Source organism: Salvelinus fontinalis, unplaced genomic scaffold (assembly GCF_029448725.1).
Source record: "Salvelinus fontinalis isolate EN_2023a unplaced genomic scaffold, ASM2944872v1 scaffold_0005, whole genome shotgun sequence".
NCBI lineage: Eukaryota > Metazoa > Chordata > Actinopteri > Salmoniformes > Salmonidae > Salvelinus > Salvelinus fontinalis.
In genome coordinates this window covers 568,653-585,269 of record NW_026600214.1, presented here as the reverse complement: position 1 = coordinate 585,269, position 16,617 = coordinate 568,653, and the positions used below count along the sequence as shown (strand labels likewise).

General features: G+C 42.5%; 1 protein-coding gene across 5 annotated transcripts in view; it reads right to left on the bottom strand.

The window, feature by feature from the left end:
• The window catches only part of LOC129841985 (calcium/calmodulin-dependent protein kinase type II delta chain-like), an 80,085-nt gene that overhangs the window by 12,406 nt on the left and 51,062 nt on the right, over window positions 1-16,617 (bottom strand). For 3 of the 5 annotated variants that reach the window (XM_055910358.1, XM_055910357.1, XM_055910360.1), the window contains exons 11-14: window positions 15,208-15,291; window positions 12,782-12,824; window positions 6,500-6,540; window positions 3,231-3,290 (exon numbers count right to left, since the gene is read on the bottom strand). In XM_055910358.1, coding sequence (XP_055766333.1) covers window positions 3,231-3,290; window positions 6,500-6,540; window positions 12,782-12,824; window positions 15,208-15,291 — 228 coding nt within the window. The remainder of the gene's footprint in view (window positions 1-3,230; window positions 3,291-6,499; window positions 6,541-12,781; window positions 12,825-15,207; window positions 15,292-16,617) is intronic. The other 2 variants (XM_055910359.1, XM_055910361.1) reach the window with 1 other exon arrangement.

The window sequence follows — 16,617 nt, the reverse complement described above, 5'->3', positions numbered from 1 at the left end:
GCACTGGTCAGGCGACGGGGAGCATAGAACCAGGTAAGGTTGGGCAGGCTCGGCGTTCAAGGGAGCCAGTACGCCTGCACGGTCCGGTATTTCCGGCGCCACCTCCCCGCCCCAACCCAGTACCACCAGTGCCTCCTCCACGCACTAGCTATATGGTGCGTGTCTCCAGCCCTTTACCACCAGTGTCTAAACCACGCACCAAGCCTCCTGTGTGTTCCCAGAGTCCTGTGCGTCCTGTTGCTGCTCCCCGCACTAGCCCTGAGATGCGTGTCCCCAGCCCGGTGCCACCAGTCCCGGCACCACGCACCAGGCCTACAGTGCGCCTCAGCCGGCAGGAGTCTGACGTCTGCACAGCAATGACTGAACTGCCCGTCTCCCCAGCGCCATCTGAGCCATCCGTCTCCCCAGCGCCATCTGAGCCATCCGTCTCCCCAGCGCCATCTGAGCCATCCGTCTGCCATGAGCCTGCAAAGCCGCCCGTCTGCCATGAGCCTGCAAAGCCGCCCGTCTGCCATGAGCCCACTGAGCCGTCCGCCAGACAGGAGCCGCTAGAGCCGCCAGCCAGACAGGAGCCGCTAGAGCCGTCCGTCAGACAGGATCTGCCAGAGGCGCCAACCAGACAGGATCTGCCAGAGCCGCCAACCAGACAGGATCTGCCAGAGCCGCCAACCAGACAGGATCTGCCAGAGCCGCCAACCAGACATGAGCAGCCAGATCCGTCAGCTAGCCATGAGCAGCCAGATCCGTCAGCTAGCCATGAGCAGCCAGATCCGTCAGCTAGCCATGAGCAGCCAGATCCGTCAGCTAGCCATGAGCAGCCAGATCCGTCAGCTAGCCATGAGCAGCCAGATCCGTCAGCTAGCCATGAGCAGCCAGATCCGTCAGCTAGCCATGAGCAGCCAGATCCGTCAGCTAGCCATGAGCAGCCAGATCCGTCAGCTAGCCATGAGCAGCCAGATCCGTCAGCTAGCCATGAGCAGCCAGATCCGTCAGCTAGCCATGAGCAGCCAGATCCGTCAGCTAGCCATGAGCAGCCAGATCCGTTAGCCAGCCATGAGCAGCCAGATCCGTTAGCCAGCCATGAGCAGCCAGATCTGTCAGCCAGCCATGGGCCGTCCCTCAGTCCGGAGCTGCAGTCCCTCAGTCCGGAGCTGCAGTCCCTCAGTCCGGAGCTGCAGTCCCTCAGTCCGGAGCTGCCATTCCTCAGTCCGGAGCTGCCCCTTACCCTGGAGCTGCCCCTTACCCTGGTGCTGCCCCTTACCCTGGTGCTGCCCCTTACCCTGGTGCTGCCCCTTACCCTGGTGCTGCCCCTTACCCTGGTGCTGCCCCTTACCCTGGTGCTGCCCCTTACCCTGGTGCTGCCCCTGACCCTGGTACTGCCCCTTACCCTGGTACTGGTCCTTAGTCCGGAGCTGTCCCTTAGTCCGGAACTCCCCCTTAATGCAATGGGGTTAATGTGGAGGGGGGTCGTTTGGAGGAAGCCTAGGAGGTGGTTAGGTACTGTGGTGACGTGGGGACTACGACCAGAGCCGGAGCCGCCACCGTGGAGGGGAGCCCACCCAGACCCTCCCCTAGACTGTGTATGGTGCGCCCGGAGTTCGCGCCTCAAGGGGGGGGTTATGTCACGCCCTGGCCTTATTATTCTTTGTTTTCTTTATTATTTTAGTTAGGTCAGGGTGTGACATGGGGAATGTTTATGTTTTGTTGGTTTTGGGTGTTTATTTGGTAAAGGGGTTATGGGGTGTAGTATATGGTTTTGTGTTGAGTGTAGATGTCTAGCGTTGTCTATGTTGGTTAGTTATCTAGGAGAGTCTATGGTTGCCTGAATGAGTTCCCAATTAGAGACAGCTGATTTCGGTTGTCTCTGATTGGGAGCCTTATTTAGGGTAGCCATGGGCTCTCATTGGTTGTGGGTAATTGTCTATGTAGAACGTTTGTAGCCTGTATGTATGTGCACAACGTTTGTAGCTTCACGGTCGTTTTGTTGTTTTGTTAGTTTGTAAAGTGTTTTTGTGTCGTGTTCATCTTCGTTGGTGTTAATAAAAGAAGATGGCTTATTTTCCAACTGCTGCGTTTTGGTCTTCAGATCCCTCTCTCCTCACCTCGTCCGAGGATGAGGAGAGCGTCACCCGTGACAATTGTTGATGTTCAGCCAGGTACACGTTAGCAACAGTAACGCATCACAACAGCCAGCAAAAAAAATGGCTGGTGTTAGAGATGAGTTAAATGATTGTTATGCTGCATTCTGGGTAAAACATAATATGGGGAGTGTGATGATCGTCATGTCAACCGTCACTTAATCTGAATGACCAGACATTGTGACTGTATTAATGACCAGACATTGTGACTGTATTAATGACCAGACATTGTGACTGTATTAATGACCAGACATTGTGTCTGTATTAATGACCAGACATTGTGTCTGTATTAATGACCAGACATTGTGACTGTATTAATGACCAGACATTGTGACTGTATTAATGACCAGACATTGTGTCTGTATTAATGACCAGACATTGTGACTGTATTAATGACCAGACGTTGTGACTGTATTAATGACCAGACATTGTGACTGTATTAATGACCAGACACTGTCTGGGGGGGGGGTGAGAGGAGGGTGTATTATGTACCAGTGATGGGGAGGGGGTAAAGAGAGGTATGGAGGAGGAGGAAGGGGGGATGAGAGGAGGGTGTATTATGTACCAGTGATGGGGAGGGGGTAAAGGGAGGTATGTAGGAGGAGGAGGAGGAAGGGGGGATGAGAGGAGGGTGTATTATGTACCAGTGATGGGGAGGGGGTAAAGGGAGGTATGGAGGAGGAGGAGGAGGAGGAGGAAGGGGGGATGAGAGGAGGGTGTATTACGTACCAGTGATAGGGAGGGGGTAAAGGGAGGTATGGAGGAGGAGGTATGGTGGTGAGAGGAAGGTGTATTACGTACCAGTGATAGGGAGGGGGTAAAGGGAGGTATGGAGGAGGAGGTATGGTGGTGAGAGGAAGGTGTATTATGTACCAGTGATGGGGAGGGGGTAAAGGGAGGTATGGAGGAGGAGGAAGGGGGGATGAGAGGAGGGTGTATTATGTACCAGTGATGGGGAGGGGGTAAAGGGAGGTATGGAGGAGGAGGAAGGGGGGATGAGAGGAGGGTGTATTACGTACCAGTGATGGGGAGGGGGTAAAGGGAGGTATGGAGGAGGAGGAAGGGGGGATGAGAGGAGGGTGTATTACGTACCAGTGCTGGGGTTAAGCTGTTGTCTTTAGGACTGGTGACTGTGTTGGCTTTGTTGTTCGCCTGTAAAGCAAATAGTGTTGATGGAACATAACATAACACATCACATCACAAACCTGACCTGACCTGGGTCAAATATATTCTGTCAACTTTTCTTTCGCTTTCAGCCGTACCTAGATCCTACAAGGTTCAATAGACAGTCCCCCTGATGGTTTCATAGTGTATATAGATCCTACAGGGTTCAATAGACAGCCCCCTGATGGTTTCATATTGTATATAGATCCTACAGGGTTCAATAGACAGTCCCCCTGATGGTTTCATAGTGTATATAGATCCTACAGGGTTCAATAGACAGTCCCCCTGATGGTTTCATAGTGTATATAGATCCTACAGGGTTCAATAGACAGTCCCCCTGATGGTTTCATAGTGTATATAGATCCTGTATAACAGGGTTCAATAGACAGTCCCCTGATGGTTTCATAGTGTATATAGATCCTGTATAACAGGGTTCAATAGACAGTCCCCCTGATGGTTTCATAGTGTATATAGATCCTGTATAACAGGGCTCAATAGACAGTCCCCTGATGGTTTCATAGTGTATATAGATCCTGTATAACAGGGTTCAATAGACAGTCCCCCTGATGGTTTCATAGTGTATATAGATCCTACAGGGTTCAATAGACAGTCCCCTGATGGTTTCATAGTGTATATAGATCCTACAGGGTTCAATAGACAGTCCCCCTGATGGTTTCATAGTGTATATAGATCCTGTATAACAGGGTTCAATAGACAGTCCCCCTGATGGTTTCATAGTGTATATAGATCCTACAGGGTTCAATAGACAGTCCCCCTGATGGTTTCATAGTGTATATAGATCCTACAGGGTTCAATAGACAGTCCCCTGATGGTTTCATAGTGTATATAGATCCTACAGGGTTCAATAGACAGTCCCCTGATGGTTTCATAGTGTATATAGATCCTACAGGGTTCAATAGACAGTCCCCCTGATGGTTTCATAGTGTATATAGATCCTACAGGGTTCAATAGACGGCCCGCCGGTCATTTTATTTGACCCCCTAAGTAAGTATTTTTATTGTTAGACTGTAAAATCACCTGGTAACCAGCAATAATTGATTTTAATGTAGGACATATGTTCCCAATTACTTCATGTTCCCAATTAATTATTAAGTCAAATACTAGGATCTGTTTGGGATTCTTGTGGTCAATTTGCAGTGTACAAATGATTCATAACTATGTTACGGCCCCCCCGACCCGAAGAAGAAGAAAAAAATGGGTCCACGGCTTTAGTGGGACCCTGGTGTATAAAGTCATCTCTGTCATTTAATAATCACTTAGTCAATGGGTGTTGTGCTTGTTTCTGCCAGCAGAGGGGGCCACTCGCTCTAGTGGTTGCTTCACACTCTCTTAAGCTACAATGGCTCTCGAGCTGGTTTGCCTAGTCAGTTGAATGGGTGAGAGCCAAACTGTATTACTGACACAGGGCTCTCTATACCAGAGTACTGAGAAGGTCTGACACAGGACTATCTATACCAGAGTACTGAGACACCCTGACACAGGACTATCTATACCAGAGTACTGAGACGCTCTGACACAGGACTATCTATACCAGAGTACTGAGACACTCTGACACAGGACTATCTATACCAGAGTACTGACACAGGACTATCTATACCAGAGTACTGAGACGGTCTGACACAGGGCTATCTATACCAGAGTACTGACACAGGACTATCTATACCAGAGTACTGAGACACTCTGACACAGGACTATCTATACCAGAGTACTGACACAGGACTATCTATACCAGAGTACTGAGACACTCTGACACAGGGCTATCTATACCAGAGTACTGACACAGGACTATCTATACCAGAGTACTGACACAGGGCTATCTATACCAGAGTACTGAGACACTCTGACACAGGACTATCTATACCAGAGTACTGACACAGGACTCTCTATACCAGAGTACCGAGACACTCTGACACAGGACTATCTCTACCAGAGTACTGAGACGCTCTGACACAGGACTATCTATACCAGAGTATTGCGACACTCTGACACAGGACTATCTATACCAGAGTACTGACACAGGACTATCTATACCAGAGTACTGACACAGGACTATCTACACCAGAGTACTGACACAGGACTATCTACACCAGAGTACTGACACAGGACTATCTATACCAGAGTACTGACACAGGACTATCTATACCAGAGTACTGAGACACTCTGACACAGGACTATCTATACCAGAGTACTGACACAGGACTATTTATACCAGAGTACTGACACAGGACTATCTATACCAGAGTACTGAGACGGTCTGACACAGGACTATCTATACCAGAGTACTGACACAGGACTATCTATACCAGAGTACTGAGACGGTCTGACACAGGACTATCTATACCAGAGTACTGACACAGGACTATCTACACCAGAGTACTGACACAGGACTATCTATACCAGAGTACTGACACAGGACTATCTATTCCAAAGACACAGGGCCAATCAGCACCCTAATCTCTATGTTACATTACAAAACACAGGGCCAATCAGCATCCTACTCTCTATGTTACATTAAAAGACAGAGGGGCAATCAGCATCCTACTCTCTAGTTAGTGCACTGCTTTCTGCAGAGGGCCAATCAGCACCCTACTCTCTAGTTAGTGCACTACTTTCTGCAGAGGGCCAATCAGCACCCTACTCTCTATGTTAGTGCACTGCTTTCTGCAGAGGGCCAATCAGCACCCTACTCTCTAGTTAGTGCACTGCTTTCTGCAGAGGGCCAATCAGCACCCTACTCTCTATGTTAGTGCACTGCTTTCTGCAGAGGGCCAATCAGCACCCTACTCTCTAGTTAGTGCACTGCTTTCTGCAGAAGGCCAATCAGCACCCTACTCTCTAGTTAGTGCACTGCTTTCTGCAGAGGGCCAATCAGCACCCTACTCTCTAGTTAGTGCACTGCTTTCTGCAGAGGGCCAATCAGCACCCTACTCTCTAGTTAGTGCACTGCTTTCTGCAGAGGGCCAATCAGCACCCTACTCTCTAGTTAGTGCACTGCTTTCTGCAGAGGGCCAATCAGCACCCTACTCTCTAGTTAGTGCACTGCTTTCTGCAGAGGGCCAATCAGCACCCTACTCTCTAGTTAGTGCACTGCTTTCTGCAGAGGGCTCTGGCCAAAGGTAGTGTACGATGTAGGGAAACAAAGGGAGCCATCTGGAACGTTAAACGCAGAAACTCACCTTGACGGCGTCAGCCTTCTTGTTCAGCAGACTCTTGACTGCTGTAGAGAGGAAGGGAGAGAGAGGAAGGTTAACACCAGTACACAGAGACAGACAGCCTCCATAGTGCAACAGGGCTGTGTTCATTAGACTCAAAACAAGAGGAAAACGTTTGGAAACGAGCAGGGACTAAATGGCTGAATCTGTCAAATGACAGAGACACGTTTCCTTGTGTTTCAAAACGTTTCAAATATACAGTGATATAAAAGTTATGGCATTAAAGTCATAGAATTAAAGTCAGTATTAAAGTCATGATATTAAAGTCAGGATATTAAAGTCAGTATTAAAGCTAGGGGATTAAAGTCAGTATTAAAGTAATGGTATTAAAGTCATAGTATTAAAGACAGTTTTAAAGTCATGGTATTAAAGTCAGTATTAAAGTCATGGTATTAAAGTCAGTATTAAAGTCATGGTATTAAAGTCAGTATTAAAGTCATGGTATTAAAGTCAGTATTAAAGTCATGGTATTAAAGTCATAGTATTAAGTCATGGTATTAAAGTCATAGTATTAAAGTCATGGTATTAAAGTCATGGTATTAAGTCATGGTATTAAGTCATGGTATTAAGTCATGGTATTAAAGTCATTGTATTAAAGTCATAGTATTAAAGTCAGTATTAAAGTCATGGTATTAAAGTCATGGTATTAAGTCATGGTATTAAAGTCATAGTATTAAAGTCAGTATTAAAGTCATGGTATTAAAGTCAGTATTAAAGTCATGGTATTAAAGTCATAGTATTAAGTCATGGTATTAAAGTCATAGTATTAAAGTCATGGTATTAAAGTCATGGTATTAAAGTCATGGTATTAAAGTCATGGTATTAAGTCATGGTATTAAAGTCATGGTATTAAGTCATGGTATTAAGTCATGGTATTAAAGTCATGGTATTAAAGTCAGTATTAAAGTCAGTATTAAAGTCATGGTATTAAAGTCAGTATTAAAGTCATGGTATTAAGTCATAGTATTAAGTCATGGTATTAAAGTCATGGTATTAAAGTCATGGTATTAAAGTCAGTATTAAAGTCAGTATTAAAGTCAGTATTAAAGTCAGTATTAAAGTCATGGTATTAAGTCATGGTATTAAGTCATGGTATTAAGTCATAGTATTAAAGTCAGTATTAAAGTCATGGTATTAAAGTCATGGTATTAAAGTCATGGTATTAAAGTCATGGTATTAAAGTCATAGTATTAAGTCATGGTATTAAGTCATAGTATTAAAGTCAGTATTAAAGTCATGGTATTAAGTCATGGTATTAAAGTCATAGTATTAAAGTCATGGTATTAAAGTCAGTATTAAAGTCATGGTATTAAAGTCAGTATTAAAGTCAGTATTAAAGTCAGTATTAAAGTCAGTATTAAAGTCATGGTATTAAAGTCATGGTATTAAAGTCATGGTATTAAAGTCATGGTATTAAAGTCAGTATTAAAGTCATGGTATTAAAGTCATGGTATTAAAGTCATGGTATTAAAGTCAGTATTAAAGTCAGTATTAAAGTCATGATATTAAAGTCATGGTATTAAAGTCATGGTATTAAAGTCATGGTATTAAGTCATGGTATTAAAGTCAGTATTAAAGTCATGGCATTAAAGTCATGGTATTAAGTCATGGTATTAAGTCATTGTATTAAGTCATGGCATTAAAGTCACGATATTAAAGTCATGGTATTAAAGTCAGTATTAAAGTCAGTATTAAAGTCATGGTATTAAGTCATTGTATTAAAGTCAGTATTAAGTCATGGTATTAAGTCATTGTATTAAGTCATTGTATTAAGTCAGTATTAAGTCATGGTATTAAGTCATTGTATTAAGTCATGGTATTAAAGTCAGTATTAAAGTCATGGTATTAAGTCATGGTATTAAAGTCAGTATTAAAGTCATAGTATTAAGTCAGTATTAAGTCATGGTATTAAGTCAGTATTAAGTCATGGTATTAAGTCAGTATTAAGTCATGGTATTAAAGTCATGGTATTAAAGTCATGGTATTAAAGTCAGTATTAAAGTCATGGTATTAAAGTCATGGTATTAAGTCATGGTATTAAAGTCATGGTATTAAGTCATTGTATTAAGTCAGTATTAAGTCATGGTTTTAAGTCATTGTATTAAGTCATTGTATTAAAGTCATGGTATTAAGTCATGGTATTAAGTTATTGTATTAAAGTCATGGTATTAAGTCATTGTATTAAGTCAGTAATAAGTCATGGTATTAAGTCATTGTATTAAGTCATGGTATTAAAGTCAGTATTAAAGTCATGGTATTAAGTCATAGTATTGAGTCATGGTATTAAGTCATGATATTAAGTCATGGTATGAAGTCATGGTATTAAGTCATTGTATAAAGTCATTGTATAAAATCATATTCTACATATAGTATATACTACATGATGTATTCTGTGAATGTATTATATTCACTATTCATAACATACTGCACATATACTGTATATACACTACATGAAGTATTCTGTGAATGTGATTGTACTATATTCACTATTCATAACATACTGCATATATACTGTATATATTCTACATGACGTATTATACTCTACTTGGGGCAAAAAAGTATTTAGTCAGCCACCAATTGTGCAAGTTCTCCCACTTAAAAAGATGAGAGGCCTGTAATTTTCATCATAGGTACACTTCAACTATGACAGACAAAATGAGAAAAAAAATCCAGAAAATCACATTGTAGGATTTTTAATGAATTTATTTGCAAATTATGGTGGAAAATAAGTATTTGGTCACCTACAAACAAGCAAGATTTCTGGCTTTCACAGACCTGTAGCTTATTCTTTAAGAGGCTTCTCTGTCCTCCACTCGTTACCTGTATTAATGGCACCTGTTTGAACTTGTTATCAGTTTAGAAGACACCTGTCCACAACCTCAAACAGTCACACTCCAAACTCCACTATGGCCAAGACCAAAGAGCTGTCAAAGGACACCAGAAACAAAATTGTAGACCTGCACCAGGCTGGGAAGACTGAATCTGCAATAGGTAAGCAGCTTGGTTTGAAGAAATCAACTGTAGGAGCAATTATTAGGAAATGGAAGACATACAAGACCACTGATAATCTCCCTCGATCTGGGGCTCCACGCAAGATCTCACCCCGTGGGGTCAAAATGATCACAAGAACGGTGATCAAAAATCCCAGAACCACACGGGGGGACCTAGTGAATGACCTGCAGAGAGCTGGGACCAAAGTAACAAAGCCTACCATCAGTAACACACTACGTCGCCAGGGACTCAAATCCTGCAGTGCCAGACGTGTCCCCCTGCTTAAGCCAGTACATGTCCAGGCCCGTCTGAAGTTTGCTAGAGAGCATTTGGATGATCCAGAAGAAGATTGGGAGAATGTCATATGGTCAGATGAAACCAAAATATAACTTTTTGGTAAAAACTCAACTCGTCGTGTTTGGAGGACAAAGAATGCTGAGTTACATCCAAAGAACACCATACCTACTGTGAAGCATGGGGGTGGAAACATCATGCTTTGGGGCTGTTTTTCTGCAAAGGGACCAGGACGACTGATCCGTGTAAAGGAAAGAATGAATGGGGCCATGTATCGTGAGATTTTGAGTGAAAACCTCCTTCCATCAGCAAGGGCATTGAAGATTAAACGTGGCTGGGTCTTTCAGCATGACAATGATCCCAAACACACCGCCCGGGCAACAAAGGAGTGGCTTCGTAAGAAGCATTTCAAGGTCCTGGAGTGGCCTAGCCAGTCTCCAGATCTCAACCCCATAGAAAATCTTTGGAGGGAGTTGAAAGTCCGTGTTGCCCAGCAACAGCCCCAAAACATCACTGCTCTAGAGCAGATCTGCATGGAGGAATGGGCCAAAGTACCAGCAACAGTGTGTGAAAACCTTGTGAAGACTTACAGAAAACATTTGACCTCTGTCATTGCCAACAAAGGGTATATAACAAAGTATTGAGATAAACTTTTGTTATTGACCAAATACTTATTTTCCACCATAATTTGCAAATAAATTCATTAAAAATCCTACAATGTGATTTTCTGGATTTTTTTTCTCATTTTGTCTGTCATAGTTGAAGTCTACCTATGATGAAAATTACAGGCCTCTCTTATCTTTTTACGTGGGAGAACTTGCACAATTGGTGGCTGACTAAATACTTTTTTGCCCCACTGTATATGTACACTACATGACTATTCTGTGAATGTACTATATTCACTATTCATATTATACTGCATATATACTGTATATATACTACATGAAGTATTATGTTGATGTGAATGTACTATATTCACTATTCATATTATACTGCATATATACTGTATATATACTACACGAAGTATTATGTTGATGTGAATGTACTGTATTCACTATTCATATTATACTGCATATATACTACATGAAGTATTATGTTGATGTGAATGTACTATATTCACTATTCATATTATACTGCATATATACTGTATATATACTACATGAAGTATTATGTTGATGTGAATGTACTGTATTCACTATTCATATTATACTGCATATATACTGTATATATACTACATGAAATATTATGTTGATGTGAATGTACTGTATTCACTATTCATAACATCCTGTTTATATACAGTGCATTCGGAAAGTATTCAGACCCCTTCACCTTTCCCATATTTTGTTAGGTTACAGCCTTATTCTAAAATTGATTCAATTAAAAAAAAATCCTCAGCAATCTGTACACAATACCCCATTATGGCAAAGTAAAAATAGGTTTTTAGAAATGTTTGCAAATGTCTTAAAAATTAACAACAGATACTGTATTTACATAAGTATTTAGACCCTTTGTTATGAGACTCAAAATTGAGCTCAGTTGCATCCTGTTTCCATTGATCATCCTTGAGATGTTTCTATAACTTGATTGGAGTCCACCTGTGGTAAATTCAATTGATTCGACGTGATTTGGAAAGGCACACACCTGTCTATATTAAATCCCACAGTTGATAGAGCATACCAGAGCAAAAACCAAGCCATGAGGTCCGAAGGAATTGTCCGTAGAGCTCCGAGACAGGATTGTGTCGAGGCACAGATCTGGAGAAGGGTACCAAAACATTTCTGCAGCATTGAATGTCCAAGAACACAGTGGCCTCCATCATTCTAAAATGGAAGAAGTTTGGAACCACCAAGACTCTTCCTAGAGCTGGCCGCCCGGCCAAACTGAGCAATCGGGGGAGAAGGGCCTTGGTCAGGGAGGTGACCAAGAACCGATGGTCACTCTGACAGAGCTCCAGAGTTCCTCTGTGGAGATGGGAGAACCTTCCAGAAGGACAACCATCTCTGCAGCACTCCACCAAATCAGGCCGTTATGGTAGAGTGGCCGCCACTCCTCAGTAAAAGGGCACATGACAGCCCGCTTGGAGTTTGCCAAAAGGCACCAAAAGGACTCTCAGACCATGAGAAACAAGATTTCAGTTGTTTTTTTAACATACATTTTTGCTTTGTTATTATGGGGTATTGTGTGTAGATTGAAAAACAACAATTTAATACATTTTAGAATAAGGCTGTAACGTAACAATGTGGATAAAGTCAAGGGATCTGAATACTTCCCAATGCACTGTATATATATATATATATATATATATATATATATATATATATATATATATATATATATATATATATATATTACATATTCACTAATGTACTATTATAAAATCAAGATGTCTTAAAAGGGATTTTCACACTACTAAGTCAAACCAAACCAAGCTGTCCTGAGCTGGCCTGGTTACGCATCCTCCATAGTTACTGTAACCGTGCTGACAAGAGACAATGTGTAAAGAAAATATCAGAGCCAGCACAGTTTGGTTGGGATCAGACCGATAGTGTGAAAGGGGTTTAAGAGTACCGACAAAGGGTGTGACATGAGGCCCTGGCCACTGATTGGCTGACAGAGAGGAAGTGACATGAAACCCTGGCCACTGATTGGCTGACAGAGGGGAAGTGAGTTCTTACCTCGAGGGTACCACATCCCAAACAAAGGACGTAAAGAAATAAAAAACAATTAAAAAGAAGAAAATGATTAATTGTAAAGAAAAAAGAAAATCTGATTATTTAATTCTAAAGAAAAACTAAAATCAAAATATTTTCACAACAGCCAGATATGGGTAGTAAAGTGAAATTACTTTTGGAGATTTACACACAAAAAGAGAGAGAGAGAGAGAGAGGACAGATAGAGAGAGAAGGACAGAGAGACAGAGAGATATACAGAGAGAGAGACAGAGCGAGAGTGAGGACGTACCTGAAAAGTTTTTTGTTACCAGCAGAGTGGTCAAAATGGCTCCCTGAAAGAGTGGAGGGGACAGAAAGAAAGGGGGGAAGGATGGAGAGAGCAGAAAAAAGCAGGGGGGGAGAGAACAATTATAGTCTCTACTGAAGGACTGATCATTACAACAGACAACAGCAGTGGTACTATAGTCTCTACTGAAGGACTGATCATTACAACAGACGACAGCAGTGGTACTATAGTCTCTACTGAAGGACTGATCATTACAACAGACAACAGCAGTGGTACTATAGTCTCTACTGAAGGACTGATCATTACAACAGACAACAGCAGTGGTACTATAGTCTCTACTGAAGGACTGATCATTACAACAGACAACAGCAGTGGTACTATAGTCTCTACTGAAGGACTGATCATTACAACAGCAGTGGTACTATAGTCTCTACTGAAGGACTGATCATTACAACAGACAACAGCAGTGGTACTATAGTCTCTACTGAAGGACTGATCATTACAACAGACAACAGCAGTGGTACTATAGTCTCTACTGAAGGACTGATCATTACAACAGACAACAGCAGTGGTACTATAGTCTCTACTGAAGGACTGATCATTACAACAGACAACAGCAGTGGTACTATAGTCTCTACTGAAGGACTGATCATTACAACAGACAACAGCAGTGGTACTATAGTCTCTACTGAAGGACTGATCATTACAACAGACAACAGCAGTGGTACTATAGTCTCTACTGAAGGACTGATCATTACAACAGACAACAGCAGTGGTACTATAGTCTCTACTGAAGGACTGATCATTGCAAAGCAGGTGGAAAGGGGGTGAAAGGGAGAGAGGGAGAGAGAGAAGGGTGTGTGCTTGGCTTGCATCCCAAAGGGTGCCCTATACCCTATACCCTTTTTGACAATAATATAAAACAGAAACAGAACTGTAGAATTAAATATTATAAACAAATTAAAATGGTTGGAAAGTCATTTTGATCAGACCCCTATGGGCCTTGTAGTAGTGGAATGGAGAATAGGGATTAGGGAATAGGGTATAGGGAATATGGTATAGGGAACAGGGTATAGGGAACATGGTATAGGGCACAGGGAAAGGGGAACAGGGAATAGAGTATAGGGAATAGGGTACAGGGAACGGGGAACATGATATAGGGAATAGGGTATAGGGAATAGGGTACAGGGAACTGGGAACATGATATAGGGAATAGGGAATAGGGTATAGGGTATAGGGTAGAGGGAATAGGGTATATGGAAAGGGTATAGTGAATAGGGTATAGGGAATAGGGACTAGGGTATAGGTTAAAGGGAATAGGGTATAGGGGATAGATTACAGGGAATAGTGCATAGGGAATAGGGTATAGAGTATAGGAAAAGGGTATAGGGAATAGATTACAGGGAATAGGGTATAGGGAATAGATTACAGGGTACAGGGAATAGGGTAAAGGGAATAGGGCATAGGGAATAGGGTATAGGATATAGGGAAAGGGTATAGGGAATAGGGTATAGGGATTATGGTATAGGGAATATGGTATAGGGAATAGGGTATAGGGAATAGGGAAAGGGTATAGGGAATAGGGTATAGGGAATATGGTATAGGGAATATGGTATAGGGAATAGGGAACAGAGCTCTGGTTAGATGTAGTATAGGGAATAGGGTATAGAGCTCTGGGTAGACAGCAGTACACAGAATAGGGTATAGGGAATAGGGTATAGGGAATATGGTAGAAAGTAGTGCACGGTATAGGGAATAGGGTATAGAGCTCTGGGTAGACAGTAGTGCATGGTATAGGGAATAGAGCTCTGGGTAGATAGTAGGATATGATATAGGGAATAGAGCTCTGGGTAGATAGTAGGACATGGTATAGGGAATAGAGCTCTGGGTAGATAGTAGTACATGGTATAGGGAATAGAGCTCTGGGTAGATAGTAGGACATGGTATAGGGAATAGAGCTCTGGGTAGATAGTAGGACATGGTATAGGGAATAGAGCTCTGGGTAGATATTTGTACATGGTATAGGGAATAGAGCTCTGGGTAGATAGTAGTACATTGTATAGGGTATAGAGCTTTGGGTAGACAGTAGTACACGGTATAGGGAATAGGGTATAGAGCTCTGGGTAGACAGTAGTAAACGGTATAGTACACGGTATAGGGTATAGAGCTCTGGGTAGACAGTAGTACACGGTTTAGGAAATAGAGCTCTGGGTACATAGTATTATAGGGAATAGGGTATGGAGCTCTGGGTAGACAGTAGTACACGGTATAGGGAATAGGATATAGAGCTCTGGGTAGACAGTAGTACACGGTATAGGGAATAGAGCTCTGGGTAGACAGTAGTACACAGTATAGGGAATAGGGTATAGGGAGAGACACATCCCTTGAGTTTCTGAGTAGAACAGAGGACAGTGAAAGAGGAGTGTTACCTTGAGTTTCCTCCTGGCGTTGAACTTCTTCAGACACTCCACGGTCTCCTGTCTGTGCATCATGGAAGCTACAGTGGACCGTTGCTGCAGACAGAGAACGTCATGTTTACTGTTCATGTTTTATATTGTTTACTTCACTTTTGTATATTATCTACCTCACTTGCTTTGGCAATGTTAACATATGTTTCCCATGCCAATAAAGCCCCTTGAATTGAATTCAATTGAGAGAGAATGTTATTTTATACAGGGGATTGAGTGAGATATGTCAGAGCAGAGCTTTGTAAACAACGTGGGGAGTAATGAAGAGATCTACAGGACTTTACTGAGGGACCAGACAACCTTTAATACAGGATGTAGTGATGAGTAATGAAGAGATCTACAGGACTTTACTGAGAGACCAGACAACCTTTTGATACAGGACAGGATGTAGTGATGAGTAATGAAGAGATCTACAGGACTTTACTGACGGACCAGACAACCTTTTGATACAGGACAGGATGTAGTGATGAGTAATGAAGAGATCTACAGGACTTTACTGAGAGACCAGACAACCTTTAATACAGGATGTAGTGATGAGTAATGAAGAGATCTACAGGACTTTACTGACGGACCAGACAACCTTTTGATACAGGACAGGATGTAGTGATGAGTAATGAAGAGATCTACGGGACTTTACTGAGGGACCAGACAACCTTTTGATACAGGACAGGATGTAGTGATGAGTAATACAACTGTCCCCTGTGATAAAGAACTAGGGTAGACGGCATCAAAGAATTTACAGTGATGTTTCTGCTGTATTTGGATAATAAGGTGTCACAATAGTCCAGAACCGGGCAGGAACGACAATCTGCTTCCTGCTGTTTAGGACAGGCAAGATCTACTTCCTGCTGTTTAGGACAGGCAATATCTACTTCCTGCTGTTTAGGACAGGCAAGATCTACTTCCTGCTGTTTAGGACAGGCAAGATCTACTTCCTGCTGTTTAGGACAGGCAATATCTACTTCCTGCTGTTTAGGACAGGCAAGATCTACTTCCTGCTGTTTAGGACAGGCAATATTTACTTCCTGCTGTTTAGGACAGGCAAGATCTACTTCCTGCTGTTTAGGACAGGCAATATCTACTTCCTGCTGTTTAGGACAGGCAAGATCTACTTCCTGCTGTTTAGGACAGGCAATATCTACTTCCTGCTGTTTAGGACAGGCAATATCTACTTCCTGCTGTTTAGGACAGGCAAGATCTACTTCCTGCTGTTTAGGACAGGCAATATCTACTTCCTGCTGTTTAGGACAGGCAAGATCTACTTCCTGCTGTTTAGGACAGGCAAGATCTACTTCCTGCTGTTTAGGACAGGCAAGATCTACTTCCTGCTGTTTTCTGGACAGGCAAGATCTACTTCCTGCTGTTTTCTGG